We start from the raw sequence: 20866 nt of genomic DNA on the forward strand, positions 1-20866 counted from the left end.
AGACACTGCAAAAGAGCAGCAAGCGCTTCCCCCATTGCCTCCCATTGCACTCACCTCGCCGCCATCTTTCTCCAGGGAAAGGAACGCGCTGCTGGGAAGGCTTCGCTTGCCCGCTCTTCCTCCCAGCCAATCGCAGCTCGGCAATCCTGATCACGTGTCACCGCTGAGGCCAAAGAGGTAAAGTGGAAAAGAGGGACTCCCTGAATGCCCATACTACTTCAGGCTCCTGTGCGAAGCCCTGGGCAATGAGTGCTGGAGATGATAGCAGTTGTTGTTGTTGTTGTTGTTGTGCTTTTAATTAATTTATTCTTGTACCTTTTTAAAGTGTGGAACCGTAAACCTAAACGGTCGCCTTTAACTCAGCGGTGCTTTTGTTGTTGTTGTTGCCAAGGTTTATGGCTTTTTCCTTAGAGGGCTAAAACCTGGAGCGGATCCGTTGCCCCACCGGAACGGAAGCCGCCAGCATCGCCTTGGATGAAACCCTTCCAGGGAGGAAATATACTTATTAGCATACCCTCCCCATTATTATTATTATTATCATTATTATTACTATTGTCATTAGCAGCGCCTCAAGCAATTGTTCCTGTCTGCCTCCAAGTCATTTCAAGTCAATTTAAGGCATACCTATCATAGGGTTTCATTGGCAAGGTTTGTCCAGAGGAGGTTTGCCATTGCCTTGCCCTGAGGCTGGCCAAGTATTATTATAATTATATATATATATATATATATATATATATATATATATATATAATATAATTATATATTTATATAATTTATAATTATATATATATATATCTGTAGATTTGCACAGCACTGTACATACAAACAATAAACTAAATAGGAGTAAACCTGCCCATGGCATACAATCTAAGAAATAGTAGCATAGTACATATAAACAGTACATAACAATACAGGATAATATATTAAGTATAATTATATTATATAGATATTATTATAAGTATAATTATATTATAATTATAATATAATATAAATATAATTGCCCTAAGTGTGACTAAGTATAATATCCCAGGACTCCCATCGTCTTATTGATATTTTATCAATAGATATTTATTATTATTATTATTTATTAACTGGGAATTTTAAGTGTTTGTTGGAAGGAGGGTTTATTCAGCATTTTATTGCATTTTGTATTGTATTTTAATTTTATCGGAAGCCGCCTCGATCCGACCGGAGAGGCGGGATATAAATAAAATTTATTATTATTATTATTATTATTATTATTATTATTAGTCAATCCATCACTTTATTATAGTCAAAATAAAATGACACGTAAATAAAATAACACATATTAATTAATCGACAAGATCTTCCATCCTCGGTTTATTGTGCTTTATCTGCAATGACAGCAGATGTGCAAAATTGTGTTGTTTTACATGCGAACTGTGACTTCTGGTTTGATAATAAATGTAATATATAAGTGAAAAGTGGGTCCCATCACGGCTGAGTCGGGATTCGAACCCTGGTCTCCGGAGCCATAATCCAAAACTCAAACCGCCAAAGAAGCTGCACTGGCTCTAATTAAAACCATTCGTTAAATGAGACGTCATCCGAAAGAGCATCTTATTTTATTATGAAACACCATCAAACGACAACCGCGCAACCACCGCTTGCGTATAAAAACAACCCTTTGCGTTGCCGACCGGCCAAAAGGCGTCAGCGAGGAGACGATTCTCGAACCCAGCTCCTGGAAAACAAACACAACTACTTCTCAGGAGGGGAAAAACTATATTTCAATAATAATAATAGTAATTATTATGATGATGATGATTATCCCGGTTTAATGTTCAGTTAGCTCTCTGACATGAAATCCCAATATTCCCTTATTCCCGAAATAATCCAGCTTGACACCACTTTCATCTCCGAGGCTTTAGGAACACGGCTTCTGCGAGTCCTGCGCATGATCTCCCATTGCTTTCCAATGCACCAGTGCCCTTGCCGTTTTCGGTGTGTGCGCGGTTTCCTTAGGGCTGAGAGGCGGGTTTGATGAGCCCGTAGTCCAGGCACTTGACCAGGCACTCTCTGGCCACGTTCAGGACATGCTGCCTCTTGGGGTCATCCTCCTGTTTGCCGACGACGGTCAAGATCTCCAGCGTCTCGCTCTCCACCAGCTTCTTGGCCAGCTCCTGGTCGGCGTGGATCAGGTTGTAGGCGATGACCAGTCCACGGTGCTGGACGTCCATCTTGTCGTGGAGGAGAAGCCGCTGCAGGATCTCCAGCCACTGAGTCGTCTGCAAAAGAAATCAGTCGTGATGTGAAAGTAGGGCTGGAGAGGCATGGTTTTTGGGGGGTGGTGAGCCCCATAATCCTCCACCCAATGGTCATCCATGATGGCCAGGGGATGCTGGGCTGTGTATTTCCCCCTTGACCGTTTCCAGTCACTGGTGAGAGGCCTTACCACTTCGGTGAGCTTATGGCAGAGCTTCTTGTGGGCGGCCGTGAGCATGGCCAGGGCTCCGGCCGCCGCACATTGGACCTTGGGGTCGTCTTCTCCGCACAGCAAGACCATCAGCTTGAGCCGGTCATTCCCTTCGGCCAGGAATCGCTCTTGGACCTACAGCCGGGCAAGGAACACAGAGAATGAATTAAACTGGTACCCAACACTGTCCATCAATCCTTTGTTACCTTTGATAGACCTATTGAGTAGATCTACTGTGGGATTTACATATGCGCTGACACACCATTTAACCCATGGCTGGTGGTTTCCATGTCAGTGGGGCTGTGAAGCCACTCCAGGTTTTCCATCTTGGCTCTCAAGTGAGGAATGGCGCTCAAAGAACCAGACCAGAGCCTGAGAGAAAACCTGGATTCACCGCCCCACTGACCCTGGGATCCATTAGCTACTATGGGTAGCAAGGACCCTATTGATCAGTTTCAACTACAGCAGGTGCATTGAATGTACAATGCTACTGAATGGAGGTAAATCCCGTTGATCCAGTGGGTTTACATAGCTTCCTGACATCAGCTTCGTCATGAGACGGGACGCCATACCTCTTTGTGGACCACCAAGTTGCACATGCACTCCGTGGCCGCCTGTCGGAGCTGGTCGTGGTTCTCAAACATGTAGTTCTCAATGTCCGGCAAGGCTTTCTCCTTGATGATCTTAGCCCTGCAAAGGTTAAGATGGTGGAACATAACTGTAACTCAATGAGGAGAGTCAACATTGGTGGCCGTCAACGCACTTGCCAAACAAAATGGTGGCCATTAATGCACTTGAACTAAACAAAACGGTGGACGTTAATGTACTTGCCCAAACAAAATGGCAGCCATTAACGCACTTCCCAAACAAAATGGCGGCCACTAACGCACTTGCCAGGACAAAATGGCTGCCCCAATGGCTGCCATCACGCACCTGAGTTTGTCACTCCTTCCAGAAAAGTTAGTGAGTCCCAGCAAAGCCTCGTAGTTCTGGAGGCCATCCCTCTCAGTGTTCAGCAGACTGACCAGCGGCCGCACAACTTCATATACCTGTGGCGAGAGGGTCAGACATGGCAACATCACTGCTGGGCTAGAGGGAGGGATACACGTTTGGTCCTGGGGGCCATCTTGTGTGTGAGCGCATGGGCTAAGGACAGGTGGTGGCTCCTGGGGGACACTTCCAGCAGGCATGCAAAGCATAGAGGTTTGTTCTATGTTCCTCCATCCAGGGCTATAATGTTCAGGTGCATAAAGCATTGGGAGTGCATCCCAGTGAGAGAGAGCTTGGTCTAGTAAGAGACCTATGGGATGAGGCCACATCCTAATTTTGCTCCAAAGCGCACCCGTCTCGACTCACCCTCTCGCCAGGGAAGGCGATGTCCGGATTGGAGATGGCGGCGATCTTGGCCAGCGCATGCGATGCTTTGATCTTTCCAACATCGGTGCCTTCTAAGGCCAGAGGGATCAGCGCCTAAAGAGGTGGATTGAGGTGGGTTACAATAAAAATGATAAAACACGTAATACGGTAGATCGTAAAATGTCACCATTCCAAACCCAAGGACAGCAAGCAAGGGGAGAAGCAAACTTTAGTCCGGTCAAGGGTGGCCAAAGTGGGGATGTCCAGACATTATTGGACTGTAAGCCCCATTAGCCAGCAGAGCCAAGGACTGGGGATGACAGGGACTGCAACCCAACGTCTGGAGAAGGACCACTAACAGCCAACCCCTTGTTCTTGTGTTAAGTATTCTTTCCCCATGGACAATTTCAGCTTCTAAAGCCACAAAAACGCATGTGGCGTGCATAACAGAATGCACAGGGGCTGCTCTCATCATGCGCATATTTAAATAAGAATAACAATCCTAGTCATTTCTCCTTGAACGCCATTTCAGACTGAGAATCTGCAAGGGTTGCTTACCTTCCCACCACCTTGTGCCACAATGATGCCGCGGTCTTTGGCGTCCTCACAAAGAGCAAGGAAGACTCTGCCAAAAGGAAGAGGAACATCAGCTTGGTTTGGGAGAAATGCTTAGGATTGTTATTATTTGGGTTCCAGTCCAAATGTAAATTTATTAAGATTTAATAGTCCAAAGTGTCTATGTCAAGACTTCGGGCATCTCCATTGAGGCATGGGTTGAAACATTTAAGAAGTCCACTGCTGACCAGGGAACGTCCAGCGGCCGCAGCTCTGGTGTTACAGCTGCACACATGATGCGCATGAGTCAAGCATGTTTACCTGGCCAGGAGCTCTTTGGTCTGATCCGTCAAGATGGCGCTGTCAGCCTTCACCATACAAACCAAGGCCGAGGTGACGCCGGCTTTGACCAAACGCTTCACCCGCTTGATGACAAAGTCCTTCTTGTCCTGGAACGGTGGAAACGGGAAAGGATTTAGCCTTGCTTTTTCCCCAATACGTTGACACTTTCCCTCATTATTTAGAGAATTTGGTGGTGCAAAAGGAACTTGGAAACATTGGTGTCAAGGGAGCTTGCAATTGATTTAAAAGGCCATGATGGGGTTTTCTGTTTTCCATTCGTGGGGCAGGACACTGGCTCCTAGGCACCCACAACATTGAGGCAAACCGTGCCCTCGCCACACAAAGGACAGCCAAGCCACCTTACCTTCGGATGCTCCTCGGGGACATGCTGCTTGGAAAACTTGGCCAGTTGGACCAGTTCGGGGACCAGTTCCTTGACGTCGTAGCTGTTGGTGCAGTTCACCAGGACGGTGGCCACCGAGTAGAGGATGGTCTTGTCGCTTGTCTGTGGTGCAAAAACCATATTCTTTGACACTGTGCCGTCGCAATGTTTAAAGGCATGGACATGTTGCCATTTTGGATTTCACTTTCCGGGGTATTTAAAGTCTCAATCCCAGCTAGGGAGTGTGCATGTGCTTTTGGTAGCGCCTGATGTGCATCTTGGGTTACTCTTTCTGGTGCCCTGACACGCATCTCCGCAATTGACTAGGATGGTGCAGTAGCACTTCTGCTGTGTAGCGAATGATGCATAAAGTTTCACAGTACAAACCGTGACACTGGCATAGTAACAGTGATAGGAATAGATGTGTCTCCTTGCCTTGGCTAGTTCAAACATGGCTTGCATGGCGGGCTCGTCTTCCACAAAGTCGTCCTTCACGTCGGCATCCAGCGTCAGGTAAGCCAGTCCTTCTATGGCCCACTTCCGAGTCCGAGTGTCGATGGCCGGGTTACACAACCACCTACACAAGGGAGAGAATGCCTTACATATCTGTCCCATGAATGTCCTATGTATGTCTTACGTATCTGTCCTACGTATGTCTTACGTATCTATCAATTCCTCTCTAAGTGGAACCATTTTGGCATTTTTCTCCAACACAAAACACAGAAAACAGGTTGTTTTCCATTCAAAATGATGCCTTCCAATCACTTCTGACCCTTCCATGGGGGCCCAGTCATTGACCCAAAGAAGAGACCCCCTCCAGACTGACCCCTGGTGCAAACACTGCCCCTTGACCCTTCTCCCCAACCCAGGTTCCCAAGAGCGGCCGTCCACTCACTTCCGGCACTGTCTTGCCAACTTCTCCGTCGATCCTTCTGCAAACTGTCTGAGGCCATAATCTGTACCTCCGGCAGATCCCAGCTTGCAAAGACCCTGGAGGCAGAATGGAGAGGATGAGGGTCCTCTTAGTACCAGAGGAAAGGAGCATCCATTCCCTAAATCCTCCCTCGAAGTCAACTTCCAGCCTCCTCCCGCCAACCCTTAAATCCTTGCACTTTTTCCCTATTGGAAATACATGGTAGCATTTGATCGTTAGTTCAGAAAAGTAACTTTTCCAAGCTCCTTTAGCATCAAAACGTAGCACAAGCCACAGCAGCTGGTGGCTTCCTCCAAATGCTAAAGGCCATAGGAGCAGTACCTTGGATGCCTCCTTTAAAGTTCAGACTGAAACCCGGGGCGGACCCAGCCTACTCACCACCAAGGCCCTGATCTTGATCTTTTCATTCTGGGTCTTCTTGTAGATCTCCTTCAGGAGGGAGATGCCGTTGGTGATGATGAAGGTGGCCCGGCTGAGCTTGGTGGAGGCGTGGATCAGGGCCTCCACGGCCACCAACTGGTCGATCTCCCGCTCCGAGCCGCAGAGGGCCACCATCATCTCCATCACCCCCTTCATGCCCAGGAGCTTGTTGCCCAAGTCGAAGGGCCCTTGGAGGACCCCGGAGACCGTCTGGATGGCGTGGAGGGTCTTGTCCATGTCCTGCGGGTTGATCTTGCTCCTGGAAGAGAGGAGAAGCACAAGGAGGGAAGGAGAGACATGGCAACCGCCGGTCAAGCAAACACTAATGCTTTCATAGTTTCTGGAGAGACTATGACTCCACAGATTCAACTATCCACGGCTTGAAAATATTTCAATATGTATATAAATTCCAATAGGCAAGCCTTGATTTTGCCACTTTAGGTAAGGCACAGCATTTTACTATGCCGTTGTATTTAATGAGACCTGAGCATCCATGGATTTTGGTATCCACAGAGGTTCCTGGAAACATCCCCAGTGGATACCAAGGGCTCACTCTGTGTGTGTGCATGAGATATATGATATACAGAGCAGGTGATGTTGGCACAAGGACCAGAGACCCCCAAAAGGACCAAAGCCGGACTCACTGGATGTATTCCTCACAGAGCAGCCTGAAATTATCTCTCTCTGGGTCGCAGCGCAAGTCGTCATAGAGTTTGTTCAGGAGGACCGACGCCGTCAGCTGGGTGTTCTCAGTCAAAGGGAGGCAGTTGGGCAAGTCAGGCACCTGGCCAGCAACCTTCAGGATCTTCTTCAGACCTGCGTTGAAAAGATGCTGAATAAGATGGAGGTCAAGCGAGGAGAAACACTGGTGCGACAAACAGAACCATGTGCCTCCCAGGGCTTGTAAACACTCATCTCTAGCTTCTGATCCCAGCTGTAAAACCTTATTATTAGAAAGAGAGAAACGGAGATCAAGCCAGTATCATCTTGAGTTCGGGAGTTTGTGATTTCTAGCACAACGATTCCTCCAGATGTTCTTCTAAAAGGTTTGCATTGTCAGCCATGTGAATAACCCATGCAACCTGGGGTAAACTGGGACAAAACTGCATGTCTCGAACATGTTTCAGACACATCTGCATCATCGACTCCGTCTCGACTTGCAGCAGTGACATGTGTGAGCAACAAAACATGCAGAGATGCACATAAATAGGAACAGTGTGAACGGCAGATTGGGAATGCGCGAGTGAGATTATGCGCATAGTTGTGTTGCATAACAAAACATGTAGACAGCACCTAGGAATGCTTGCATGGCTCTACCACTTTGCTAACATGGGAGAACCAATGCTCACCTTGGTCAATGACAAAGATGCTCCGGCTGTTGTCTTGGCTTCTCAGGTCCTGCCTGGGGATGTTCTTGTTGAGCAGATTGAGAGCCCGGTCGCGGCCTTGGCCGGAGACCTTTTTGCTGGGGAGCATGTCCAGCAGGTGGACTGTGATGGCCTTCAGGTCCTTCTTCGTATCTGCAGAAAAGGCGAGAGGAACCCCAAAACAAAGTCAAAGGACACCAAACACATAAAACAGCAGCAGTGTGTTATGGCTCCCATGTTCATTGGGGTGTTTAATCCACTCTGTGTTTCATTGCCTTGTCGCATTGCAAACATACCCAGTAGGCAAATGGAGAGACATGTCTTCCCTTTGCCTCTCTTCACACAATGTGGAAGCACTTTTGTTCTCTTCTGGTTGGAAAAAGCATGGGAGAAGGTTGTAAAAGGGTCATTAAAGTGTCCCTTTTGCCAAGCCGGAAAAATCCATTTGGCAAAAGTGATGCTTCTGCCATCCACTCTCACGCTTTTGGACTCAAACTACAGGACTTTTGGATTTCACCTAAACATTAGGAAGGAGGTCCAGATGGTCAGAGCTGTTCGACGGTGGAATAATATGCTGCCTTGGAGTTTGGCAGAGTCTCCTTCTTTGGGAGGTTTTTAAAGAGAGGTTGGATGGCCAGGGACTGTGAGGGCTTGGGCTGGGTCTTCTACATGGCAAAAGGGGACTGGATGACCTCTGGCAGTCTCTTCCAGCCCTATTTCTATTATTCCAACGTGAAAAAGAAATGCATCTCTCTCCATGTGCTTGCCGGGTTTGTTTAGAATGTGGTAAGGCTCTCAGTCCAAACTATAATGCACCTAACAAAACAGTTTTCAGGATAGGGTTCAGCTCCTTGACATGTCAGACTGAACCCTCTCATGGAGCCATAGCTCCCATGATATATCTCCAAGGCAGGCTTTCCTAAGGTCACTTGTTTCCCAAGTCCCTGGCTGCGATCCCCACGAGACATTACCTAGCACCAGCGCATCCTCCTTCCCGTGTCCATCCTTCTTCCCTTCCCCGGTCAGAGACTCAATGATGGCCTGCAAGAGGTTGGTGACCGCCAGGGAGATCTCTTCGTGGTCGATGGACATCCAGAGGCAGATCTTGTCGATTCCCAGGCCGTGGAGGATTGCTGTGGCCTAGACAAGGAAGAGGCCTGGTCACCTATTAATCTTAGCTCATTCTTAGACCAAATATTGGGATTAGGATCAGGATCTCTTAAAATATTCATATGCTCTGGGAGAGCCGGAGCGTAGGCTCTTACCCTGGCCTTGTGTCCGGCGCACATCCCCGAAAGCGTCCGGACGGCAGCGAGGATCAGCTCCGGGCTTTTGGTTTCGATCAGCTTCAAGAGCAGATTGAGTCCGTTGTTCTGGAAGATCCTCTCGGCTCCGGCTTCCTCCCGGCCGAGGACTATGAGGTTGTTGGCCGCCTGGTTTTAAAGAGAGAGAGAGAGAGAGCCAAAGGAGTGGGAGGAAACCCAAAACAGCTTTGGGGGCCCATAGTCATAGTACGAACTGCATTGTTTTAAAGTGAGAGCCCATATGGCGCAGTGGGATGAGTGCTGGACCAGGAGATCAGGGTTCAAATCCCTGCTCATCCAAGACCATTGAGTGGTCTTGGATGAAGAAGGCTCCCTTCGACTCAATGTGCAACGGCATTGGAAACCCTCCTCTGATGCTGTTTGGACTGCTACACCCAGAATCCCCATAGCTTTTTTGTTTTGGACTCCAGCTCCCAGAATCCAGTGGCTATGCGGAGTTGTTGGAATTGCAGTCCAAAAAGACAGCTTGCAAAACCTTGGTCTGCAGCAGTGATTCTGAAAGTCTGGAGTCGGAGTTTTGGACCTCAGCTCCAAGTCTTGGCAAATGGTCAGAGATTCTGGGAGCCGGAGTCCAAAACATAAGGAAGGCCAGAGTTTGGGAATCCCTGGTTTACAGCTTAAGGAAGGAAAGCAGAGTCGGGAGCATGTCCTTCCCTAGCTCCGTTCTTGCTTCCATGCGCAACCTTTCGTCCGAAGGGCGTCTCACCTTCTCCCGCTTCTCCTTCTCGCTGTTTTCGTCCAGCAGGATTTCAAACATCTTCTGGACCCTGGCGTCGGTGGAGAACTGGACCCGCAGCTGCGGCCATAGACAGACACAGGGGTTAGGCGGTTGCTTAAAGCATAGCCATGTGCAGATTATTGAGCATGACTTTCCATCATGACTCCTAGGAGTCTAAACCACTCAAGCCAAGTGAACCTCTACCTTCTCCTGGATGTTGGCTCCTAGCCGCCGGAGCGTCTCTTGGAAGTTCTTATTCCGGGGCTCAATGGTGGCACATCTCTGGATGTCTTTGAACGCCTGGTCCAGCTTTCCCAGCTTCTCCAAGGCTTGGCTCCGGCGGAACAAGGCCTTGATGTCCGAGGGATCGATGTCGATCGCTAGGAGAGGGAGCAACAGCAAAGGGAAAGGCACACATTTGGAGATGCATGGAACAAACAGAAAGGAAAAATAGGTTGCCGTACTAAAACTACTCAGAGTCCCAGGGTTAATGTTGGAGTAATATTGTCCTGATCGCTTAAGAGCCCCTTAAGCCAAAGCATTAGAGTAAAAATGGCCGACCCACCTCTTGATGCGTCCGATGCCACCTGGGCATAGCTCTCCTGCCAAGGCAAAAAATGGGTACAAATTAGGACCCAGACCACACTGACAAGACCTCAGGGAAGTTACTTTCTTGGACTACAACTCCCAGGATCCCCAGCCAGCTTGACCAAGACCAGGCTGAACCTTCTGCTCCTGCCTAGCATTGCATGCAGAAAATATGCATTGCATTTCCGCACCACTCCCATACATGCACAGCAATGCATAATGCGCCAAGTTACTTTTCCGACCGACTAGAGGTTCCTTTTCGGACACATTGAGGAGAAATAGGATCGAATGACTCCCCCCAAAATAAATGACTCTTGCCTTTTTAAGGAAGCAGGCCGCCCGATTTCGGTACAGAACGGCCTGGAGGGGCTTATCCTTGGTCAGCTTCAAGGCTTTGGAGTAGCTTTGGATGGCGTTTTCATACTCGCCGGACGCGAAATACTTATTCCCTTCTTCCTTGAGCTGCGCAGGATCTTCCATCTGGCAAAAGAAAAAAACCCAATGAACCATAAAGTTAGGGATAGCAATTTGCATCCCTGCCAGGAAAGGGGTCTTTTGCAAAGCTAACCGCTCTTCACGGTTCGTTCCAAACCAAATCCAAAATCCAAATCCAAAACAACAGGGAGAGAATAGCAAAGCGTCCCAAAGTACATGCAATAAAATCATTGCCTCTGATTGATTAGTAAACCGTCTTGTAATCCTATCCGATGACGAAGGCCCCATAGAACTGAATGCGCTCTTCAAGCTCTTCTGCATTTAGCTGCTGCCATGTTTAGTTTGCAGAAGATTTGGATTATAGTGCGCTTTTCATTAGCCATTTCATTTATGGCGATTTAATATTCCACTGTCATTAGTTGAGGTATTAACACATACGAAAAGATTAATGTGCCTTATTATAGTAGGGACTATATTTAGGCAGCCTTCCAGGGTCCCTGGCATCATCCGTCGCCAGCATTTTGCTCATTCCTGATAAGAGCAGATAAGAGGGAAGCCTTCTTTGCATTGGGCTCCCAGTTACGGAATGTCCTCCTAATATAATATAATACAGTATAGTATAATATAATCCTAATCTGGCTGTTCACAACCATCTCTGGGGTTTTAATCCTCACCTGCAAGTCATTTTAGCCAGGCTCAACCTGTCTTTTTAAGCATTTTAAATGAGGCCATATTACATTGTATTATATTATATTAGAATTTAAACATACGGAAGTGTTTATAGAGAAGATTAACCCACGAGAAACGACGACTGTATTGGTCAAGATGGAGCTATATTTAATATTTATACATATTATATACATATTTATTTAAGTATTTAAATATTATACACACACACACAATTATAAACTCTTCTATTGCGTCCTATTATCTTCTTCAACCTATTCTAAATAAAAGAAATGCTATATAAAGCCTTGCATTCGTTGTCTGGCCTCAGTCCTTCGTTGATCCTTTGTTGATATTCGGAGACAGCCTTCCAACAACAAATTGTATTTATGTAAACATACCTTTTAACACACCTTTTCAAAGTTTCAGAAGCTATTCTCCAATAATCGATTCTCCTTTGGATGGATCTGCAGAAGGCAAAAATATTGAAAGCCAATCAATGAGGCAGCTTTCTTCTGTCCCTTGTCGCAAAGATGGCCGAAACCCAAATGTCCACTTGGACTGGAGATATATATATATATATATATATATATATATATATATATATCCCTCAAGAGCTTAGATAAGATAAGGATGGAAACCGAACTTCCCAGAGAGAGGCGCCTGGTTTAAAATTAGGCGCAAAGAGCATCGCTAAAGAATGCGCGGAGTTATTTGTGTCGCGAAGGAAGGGCTTCTTTGTTTTATTTACTTTTAATTGCAAAAAATAAACAAATCAATTTGCAAAGAGCTGCTTCGGTCCGAAAGGTGCAGACTCTCCCTTCTCTCTAAAATGAAATCATATCTATTTAGAGGAGCAGGAGACACTTGAAACCGAGGGACAGCTGCTTTCGATCCAGAAGCCTTGCAACAGCTGCCACTTACCAGAAGGCTCTAGTAAATTCCAGGATCTTCCGCAGGTCCAGATTGCATCCAGAAAGGACGCTGTTTGCATTTTTGGGTTCTTCCAGATCTGTATTGGCAAGCAATTAATAATCAATAATCCCTGGCGTCTTTGGGAGAGTTGGTTGTCTCTCTCTCTGTTTGGGAACAAAGGAGAAAAAAGGGAAAGCGGGGATCATCGGAATCTAGTTTAAATCTTTAAAATGATTATTTTTGCATGAGTTCCAAGATGGAAACTTTATTGCCGCCCAAAGCAATATCAGATTGCGGTCAATAATAATAATAATAATAATAATAATAATAATATCGTTCAAGATGGTTATATTTCAATGTAATAATGTGTGTGTGTGTGTGTGTGTGTGTGTGTGTGTATATATATATATATATATATATATATATACGTTTTAGCCAGTCTCAACCTGTTTTTTAAAATGTTTTAAATGGTGGGTCATATAATATGGAAGGCAAATAATATGTGGTCAATAATAATAATAATAATAATAATAATAAACTTATTGTTATTAAAATAATAACAACAACAAAATTTTATTGTTGTTATTATTATTAAAATAATAATTTTAGTCATAATAAATTTAATAAATGAATATTATTTTAATAATAACAATAAATTTATTATTATTATTTTAATGATAATAATAATGAATTTAATAAATCATCATTATATTAATAATAATAAATTATTATAAAATAATAATAAATTTATTAAATTATTATTTTGATAATAACAGATTTAATAAATTATTATTTTACTAATAATAATTTATTAAATTATTATTTTAATAATAACTTATTATTAATATAATAATAATAATAAATGTATTATTACTACTACTATTATTAAAATAATAATAATAATAATTTTAAAATTATTATTTATTAAATTAATGTAATAAATCATTTATTAAAATTATCCCCCCCTCTGTGTAACACACGATTAAAGCATACATTCCCATCTCCCACCATCTCAGCGCCGCTTAAAATACAATTAAACAGGTTACGGTTCGAAACGTAACTTAAAATGATAAGAAAGGGTCAAGTTGGCAAAAAGTTACTAAAGAGGATACTGTAGAGAGCAACAGTGTCTGACCAAACTACAAATCCCAGGATTCCATAGGACAGAGTCACGGCATTATGGGAAGCTGCTTCGATTCTGCAGCAGTTTGCTTTTTCCTTGGCTGACTGGGAATTGTAACGTCCAGCCTTTTCCTCTCCTCTCCTCTCCTCTCCTGCTGAGTTAATAGATTGCAAACTATTATTATTATTTTATTACTGTTACTATTACTATACTACTATATTACTATTATATTCCTAGGATGGAGCTGCAGCACTTAAACTGGTGCCAAACTGCCTTATTCCTGCAGAGCAGATGCACCTGGCTCTAACGTTTAATTAAAGTCATGACACTCGGTCGATTCCTAAACTGGCCAGAAGGCGGCGGCAAAGGACAGCGTTAGAGGAGACTAGGGACTCTGGCCGCTCTAGGAATAAGGAAGGAGAGAGAAAGTTGCAGGCTTTGCATTATTATTCTGCATGCAAAAGGTAAGCCAAAAATTGGGGGGATTTGCTGTTGCAAAAATAGTCTTTCTGGGCTTTTGCTTTTCTAAGATGCTCCCACAGTTGCAGAGTTTGGGGGTTTTAATGGTGGCATGGTTTTCTCCTCCTAATTATGACAATTAATTTTGCAACAAGTGATGCAGCTGATGTGAAATGCACCTAATGTTAAAAAAGGGGGGTCATTTCCCCAAAGATGGCATTGATTTAAAGAAACCATCTCCTTTGCAGAAACAGAGAGACTCCAGTGTGTCTTTTTATTCAAAGGCTGCTAAGCACATTTAAAGTGTCACTTTGGACATTTATCTACACATATTTGTATGTTTAAAAGTATGGCTTAAAATAAATAAGGTGGAGTTCTCCTCCATATGAATTTTGTTTTAAATCCCCGCAGGCAGAAACCTAACCTTGCGGCGCTTTAGACTCCCTGAAAGCTTAGCTTTCTAGCTGCAGGGACTTTCATCAGCTCACTCTTTCTTTCTTAACCCTAATTGTTTCCTTCTATAATATTCCTTTTCCTCGTATTATTATTATGATGGTTATTATAGTGATGTATCTGTGCAGATCATCGTCTCATAAATAACCTTGTAATCCTTACAAATATATTATGATATACTTATTCATCTTTGCCACCATTGACTGTATACTTTCAGTTTTTCAGATGCATTTATCGTTCTTTCCATTTCCAGGCGTCTGTCCGACGATGATCCTCCGGACCGGTCTGTGCCCGGGTCTCACGGCCGAAATGGTGGACGTCCTGAAAGGTCAAGGCGTCAGGACAGGTAAAGACGCGGCTGACATTTTGGGGAATGAAGACCAAACCTTTCCTGGATCTTAAGGGAATCTTGACCCACGTTTGGAGGGCTTTGCCAGCTTGACCCCCTTCTCACATTCTCCTTTTGATCCATGACTCTCAAAGAATAGACTTCTCCATAGAGTTACATAAGAAGGTCAGCATGGAAAAGCTGCTCTTTGGGACTGCAATGCCCAGAATCCCCCAGACAAATGAATTTGGGACTTTTCCGGAGGTTGGGTTCCAACTGACCCATTGCTTTCCCTTCTCCAAAACCTTTCTGCAGTGGTGGACCTCGTCTCAGCGGATATGGAAGACATGGCCCAGAAATGCTCCTTGTCTTACAAGGTGAGGATGGGTTTTAGCATCAATCCTTCGCCAGACAACTCCGGTTTGACCATTTCCAAGGAACACAAGTCGCTTCGGCATCTTCCCATCCCATTTCCAAGCCAAAGCCTTCAAAGAATCCCTAGTCGGTCACTAGGATTGATGCATTAAGTATTGAACCTCAGTGGTTCCCTTTCAAACGCTTGCAAGAAGGTCAGATATTTGGAAGCTGAAGCAGAAATCTTGGCGCAAAGAACTAATAATAATAATAATAATAAGGCAGATAGAGGTCTTCTTTTCTCAAGATGGTTGGTCTTTTCTTGCTTTCGTTGCAGACCTTGGTCGCGGTCCGGCGCGTGCTGCTGGCGCAGTTCTCCTCCTTCGCGGTCAACGGTGCCGATCTCTACGAAGAGCTCAAGAGGACCGTCGCCATCTTGCCGACGGGGATCCAAAGGCAAGGGACGCAAAGCACCGGCTCCGACTGGTCCTTCCAGTCCAAACTGTGGCCACGTTCCAGTTTCAAAGGTCACATACGGAAAGGGTTTTGCCACGGAGAGGCTGCAGAATGCAATGGAATCTGTAAAGGTTTGATCATAGAGGTGCTGAGGGATGATATTTTCCAGATTTCGCCCTAAAGAGGCTGGGAATCGGAGCTTGCAAACTAAACAGTCCATAGAGGTTTTGCCATAGAGATGCGGAGGAGGAATGCGCCCCATTTATTCTTCCAGCTGATTATTTGATTCATGCATCTGCAGGTTGAGTCTCCTTTAGCCAAAATGGTTGCCACCAGAAGTGTTTGCAATTTTGGATTTTTGGGTTTGGAATACCTATGTATAATATATATATATATATATATATATATATGCGCACTTGTCCCTCCATATTGGCTAGGTTTAGGGGCACAAGACCCCCGTGAAATATGGAAAAACCACAAATAACAAAAACATGTTTTTACCTGAGAGGACACCTCTCTAGGAATCTCTAGATCCTCCAGCGCAACTCTGTGGTCAATGTTCGACAGACACTGACCATAGGACTGTATTAGAGGAGCCACAAAGGTCTAGTAGAGTGTCCTCTCTAGGAATCTCTAGGTCTTTTGGTGCAACTTTTAGTGAAAGTTGACCATACAGTTGCACTGGAAGACCTAGATATTCCTAGAGAAAACATATTACAGTGCGCCCGCGTCATACATGGATGCACTATACGCGGTTTTCAGCATACACTGAAAGCCGTGAGGGAGCCTGCGTGGCGCAAGGGGCTGTGCATCCCATTTAGCTTAATGGAGCGTGCGACCGTGGTGTGCTTGCGCCACCGCACCATACACGGGCCCTATTACTTCCAATGGGGCTCGAGCATACGCGGCTTTTTTTTTATGTGGGGGGGGGGTCCGGAACGGATCCCCTGCATTAAAAAAGGGTGCACTGTAATCAGATCCGTGAACAACCAAATCTGCAAATATCAAAGCTGCAGTATATATATATATATATGCGCCAGTCGCAGAGCCTGAACCTCAAAGGAAGGCAAAGGCAAAGCTCCTCTGAACAAATCTTGCCAAGAAAACCCCCATCAGTTTGGAACAACTTGAAGGCACACAACACACACGCACACACAATGAGATATTTTGGGGATGAGACCCAAGTCTAAACCCCAAATTCATTTATGTTTCCTATGCCCCTTATACGCCTAGCCTGAAGGTAATTTTGTGCATGAGTCTGAACATAAAACGCATTCATTCCTTGTAATTTCCCAGCTTGGACAAGCTCCTGGACTCCGGCTTGTATACTGGGGAGATCACTGAACTGGTGGGAGCACCTGCTTCTGGCAAGACTCAGGTAATATCCTGCCGTTCCACTTGGTTTTAAAACCATACAAACCCAAAACTTGGCCATTGAGCAAAAGGACTCGCATCCTTGTGAACGGCTGTGAGGTCCCAAAACATTATTATTATTGGCACTCTTGTGGAGCGTCTTCAAACTCCTAAATGGTTTCAACGCCTTGGAGAGATGCCTGGAGTAAAACATGGCATTGGACCCGGTGTCAAATGGTGCCTGCTTTTGGGAACCATGAGCATGCGCCGGGACTTGTGTTGCCTCTGTCTCTGCGTCTAGGTGTGCCTCCGCATCGCTGCAAATACGGCTCTCTGTCTCAAGCAAGAAGTCCTCTACATCGACTCCATGGGAGGCTTCACTGCCAGCCGCTTGCTGCAGCTGCTTCAATGCCAGACGGATGATGAAGAAGCGCAGGTTTCACCATCCCTGTCTTATGTTTTGGCCAGAGTTTGTATAGCCAAAAAGACAAGATCAGATCAGGATGACAAAACCGAGGCTGCCGTACTTCGGATGTATCCTGATAAGGAAGGACTCATTGGAAAAACCTCTCTCTCTCCTCTCTGACCCCGAAAGGTGGAGGCTCTGCGGCGCGTCCAGGTTATCCGTGTCTTTGAGGCTTACAAAATGCTGGATGTCCTCCAGGACTTTCGGAGCAGCCTGGCTCAGCAAGTAAGCGCTCCGCAAGACCATAGCTCTCCCCAATGTGTCTTGCTTTGTTTATTTTCTGCGTTTATATCCTGCCTTTCCCCCCCAAAATGGGATTCGAAGTATTTTCGGATACGGAAAGGCAACGTCGCATCATGACTAGAGATCAGAACCAAGATCATAACCTGAAGTTGCAGGAGTATGGCCTCTTTCCTAGTGTATCTCGTCTGATTCTCAGACGTCGCTGCCCCAAATTACTATCCTTTAGTACAGGGCCAGGAATGGTGTGGCCCTACGGATTTTAGGGGACAACAGTTCCCAGCATCCCTGGCCATTGGTTATATGGGAAAAGGCAGCTGGGAGTCGCACTCCAACACCATCTGGACGACTTGCAGGATGCCTACCTTTGATTTGGAACATGATGGAAGAATAGGTAATGGATCCTCTCTCTGGATTTGACAAAGTTAACCTTAATTTTTCCTTCCTTCTTCTCTTCAGGCTGTGAGTGGATCTGGGACGGCAAAAGTCCTGGTTGTTGACTCAGTTTCAGCGGTCATTTACCCTCTTTTGGGAAGCCGGCAACCGGACGGTAAGGAGCGGGCATTTGCCTTATTAATATAATTAATTCATATACCTGTACTTAAAAAAAAGCCATTTTCTGCTTTGCAGCGGATCTCTTTTTAATTTTGCAAGCTGCTTTGAGTCCCAGGTTTGGGGGATGAGTAAAGGCTGCCACCCTATAGGTCTCCTTCCTCAATTACAACTTGTATTGTCTTTATCACACACTGATGCTGCATGTTCACCTGTGAAATCTTGGAGGGTTTATAGCCTTGCTAATGGCAGGGATTCCTCTCCTTGACATACTAGCGCTCATTCTCCTTTGCCCTCTTCTCTTAGGCATGGCCCTCATGATGCATTTGGCTTTGGAGCTGAAAACGTTGGCCAGAGATTTTGGGATGGCCGTTGTGGTGAGTGCCCCGCGGTCACCCTTTCGCCATTCGCTTTCCCCTCAAACCGGCAAGAAAAAGAGCTGCCGTCCCATATTAAGCTGTATATGTGTGTCGAAGGGCCATTTGCTGCCTTCCATAAATTGGAAACAACTTGGAGGCACACAACAACAACAAGGTTGTTTGGCCAGCTTTTTGGACTTGGGGTTTTGGGGTTTTGACCCAAAGGAAAGGCAGCCATCGACCCAAAATCAACCCGTTCTGTATCGTTCCAGGTGACCAACCATGTCACGAAGGACCCCAACAGCGGCCACCTGAAGCCAGCGCTGGGACGGTCGTGGAGCTTTGTGCCCAGCACCCGAATTCTGTTGGAGGACAACAGGGACCTTCCCAAGGAAGGAAGAGCCTGTCGGACGGCTTCGTTGGTCAAAAGTCCTCGCCAGGTCAGTCGCCTGGTCCTTGCAATGGTTGGTGGCTGGGTCCTGCGTTCCTGCATGGCAGAATGGGGTTGCACTTGGTGGCCATTAGGGTCCCTTCCAACTCTATGGTTCTTTGTCAGTGGGGTATATCGCAGGTTTAGTAATATGGCTGGCTCCTCATAGCTTTTTGCCATTACAACCGCATAACCAATGCAATGTAGGGAGTGCTCCAGTGCACTGATAAGTGATATAGAGACGTACTTGCCGTTGCTATTGCTATTTTAGGCTGCGTCAATAGAAGTATAGCGTCTACATCGAGGGAAGTCATAGTGCCACTGCTTTGGTCAGGCCTCACCTGGAATAATGCATCCAGGGAACCGCAATTCAAAAAGGAGGTTGAGAAGGTGGAGCCATGTGTCCAAAGGAGGGAGACCAAAATGGGGAAGGGTCTGGAAACCTTATGAGGAAAGGCTTAGGGAGCTGCGGGTGTTTAGCCTGGAGAAGAGACGGTTAAGAGGTGATATGAGAGCCCTGTTTAAGTATTTGAAGGGTGTCCTATTGAGGAGGGAGCAAGCTTGTTTCCTGCTGCTCCAGAGAATAGGACACAATGGAGCAATGGATACAAACAACAGGAAAAGAGATTCCACCAAAATGGTGAAGGGCCTGGAAATCATGAAGTCTTATGTCAGGGATCTGGGTCTGTTTAGCCTGGAGAAGAGATGGTTAAGAGGAGACAGAATAGCCCTGTTTCAAGTATTTGAAGGGGAGTCATATTGAGGAAGAAGCAAGCTTGTTTCCTGCTGCTCCAGAGAATGGGACACAATGGAGCAATGGACAGAAGCCACAGGAAAAGAGATTCCAGCTCAACATTAAGAGGAACTTCTTGATGGTGAGAAACCCGTTCAACCGTTGAATAGACTCCCTTGGAAGGCGATGGAGTCACGCTAAGCAGAGGCCGGGTGGCCATCCGCCAAAAGGGGGACGCTTCGATTGGGAGTTCCTGCATGGCAGAATGGATTTGGATCCTATGGCCATTTTTGGGGGGGGTCTCTTCCAACCACTCTATGATTTCTTGTCTTTCGCAGCCTGTTGGGATCCGTGTGGCGCTGGGCGCCTCAGAGAGGACAGGAGGAAGCCCAGGGACCTCCGGCGAAGGACCGTAACAAAGGCATGGCCATCTGCGAACTACAGATCCCAAAGAAAGGGAGGCCTGGGAGGGGGAGGGGAGGGAAAACAGGCCTCATTTTCCACGTTCATCGGAGGAGCGGAGGCCATTTTGTCATCAAGGGGAAAGTATTGGATGCTCGAGAAACTTAGACACTCCCTATTTACTTCTGTGTCATTCCTATATATAGGAAGGAAATATATATATATATATATATATTCCTATGTGATTCCTATATAGGTTGATTTTTTATGGGTTTTATCCACATTAGAAACCCATTTCTGTGTAAGGCCTTATTTTCATGAGGTGAAAATGAACTACTTTAAGTAATAAAGGGAAATATGTTTGTTTATATTTGTTTATATTTTTCTCCACAAAGCCAGTGGCAAGATTCGAACTCGCCACCTTCTGGTTGCGAGCTCTTTTCCCCCTCAGAGCCTCCCATTGCAGCTACTTCCGCCTTGCCGCGGTCTCTCTAGCCGCCGCCCAAACACCATAGAGAGGCAATAGCAAGAGGTGGCTGGAGAGCAGGTGCGCGCATGCGTCATGGCGCTGCTCTGTCTCCTGTTTTCGTTTAACCCATAGCTCCGCCCTTTGCCCCTCCCCGTCGCCATGGCAGCGAGCGGCGCTGGCGGAGCGCTGTGCGGCTGGCGGGCGAGGAGGCGGGGCGGAGTCAAGGGGCGGGGCCGAGCGCGGGCCCCG

General features: G+C 46.0%; 3 protein-coding genes across 4 annotated transcripts in view; 1 reads left to right on the forward strand and 2 right to left on the reverse strand.

Annotated features, from left to right (window-relative positions):
• The window catches only part of LOC149287024 (AP-2 complex subunit beta), a 39065-nt gene extending 38992 nt beyond the window's left edge, over positions 1 to 73 (reverse strand). The window contains exon 1 of the mRNA XM_089493484.1: positions 55 to 73. The gene's annotated coding sequence lies outside the window, so the exon portion shown is untranslated. The remainder of the gene's footprint in view (positions 1 to 54) is intronic.
• Positions 74 to 1333: 1260 nt separating this feature from the next.
• Positions 1334 to 12358, reverse strand: LOC149287027 (protein unc-45 homolog B-like). 2 transcript variants are annotated; one of them, XM_089493231.1, is made up of 20 exons: positions 11939 to 12358; positions 10743 to 10904; positions 10402 to 10438; positions 10041 to 10216; positions 9825 to 9914; positions 9059 to 9226; positions 8765 to 8933; positions 7776 to 7946; positions 7071 to 7242; positions 6385 to 6685; positions 5968 to 6062; positions 5508 to 5649; positions 5055 to 5195; positions 4670 to 4797; positions 4352 to 4418; positions 3794 to 3907; positions 3371 to 3486; positions 3010 to 3127; positions 2417 to 2572; positions 1334 to 2249 (listed from the first exon to the last, which is right to left on the reverse strand). In XM_089493231.1, the coding sequence occupies exons 2-20, from the start codon at positions 10902 to 10904 to the stop codon at positions 1983 to 1985; spliced, it is 2790 nt and encodes a 929-aa protein (XP_089349357.1). In that variant the 5' UTR covers positions 11939 to 12358; the 3' UTR covers positions 1334 to 1982. The 2 variants fall into 2 exon arrangements, with proteins under 2 accessions (XP_089349357.1, XP_089349356.1); XM_089493230.1 differs by having other exon boundaries at positions 11927 to 12358.
• Positions 12359 to 13986: 1628 nt separating this feature from the next.
• Positions 13987 to 20498, forward strand: RAD51D (RAD51 paralog D). Its single transcript, XM_089493232.1, has 11 exons — positions 13987 to 14027; positions 14729 to 14821; positions 15119 to 15180; positions 15495 to 15613; positions 16910 to 16991; positions 17268 to 17402; positions 17562 to 17657; positions 18132 to 18222; positions 18531 to 18601; positions 18856 to 19023; positions 20085 to 20498. The coding sequence occupies exons 2-11, from the start codon at positions 14743 to 14745 to the stop codon at positions 20160 to 20162; spliced, it is 981 nt and encodes a 326-aa protein (XP_089349358.1). The 5' UTR covers positions 13987 to 14027; positions 14729 to 14742; the 3' UTR covers positions 20163 to 20498.
• Positions 20499 to 20866: the final 368 nt, after the last annotated feature.

Source organism: Sceloporus occidentalis, unplaced genomic scaffold (genome assembly GCF_023333645.1).
Source record: "Sceloporus occidentalis isolate IW3139 unplaced genomic scaffold, rSceOcc1.0.p SCAF_64, whole genome shotgun sequence".
Taxonomy (NCBI): domain Eukaryota; kingdom Metazoa; phylum Chordata; class Lepidosauria; order Squamata; family Phrynosomatidae; genus Sceloporus; species Sceloporus occidentalis.

What these genes read in the sequence shown, in the direction of transcription:
- RAD51D (XM_089493232.1), top strand. Translation starts at nt 14,743, where the DNA reads ATGATCCTCCGGACCGGTCTGTGCCCGGGTCTCACGGCCGAAATGGTG. An exon ending in AATGCTCCTTGTCTTACAAG is followed by an intron (nt 15,181 to 15,494) that starts GTGAGGATGGGT and finishes CTTTCGTTGCAG; the next exon opens with ACCTTGGTCGCGGTCCGGCG. An exon ending in TTGCCGACGGGGATCCAAAG is followed by an intron (nt 15,614 to 16,909) that starts GCAAGGGACGCA and finishes GTAATTTCCCAG; the next exon opens with CTTGGACAAGCTCCTGGACT.
- LOC149287027 (XM_089493231.1), bottom strand. Translation starts at nt 10,904, where the DNA reads ATGGAAGATCCTGCGCAGCTCAAGGAAGAAGGGAATAAGTATTTCGCG. An exon ending in CTCTGTGAGGAATACATCCA is followed by an intron (nt 6,686 to 7,070) that starts GTGAGTCCGGCT and finishes CCTCTCTTCCAG; the next exon opens with GAGCAAGATCAACCCGCAGG. An exon ending in GCCATAAGCTCACCGAAGTG is followed by an intron (nt 2,250 to 2,416) that starts GTAAGGCCTCTC and finishes TTTCTTTTGCAG; the next exon opens with ACGACTCAGTGGCTGGAGAT.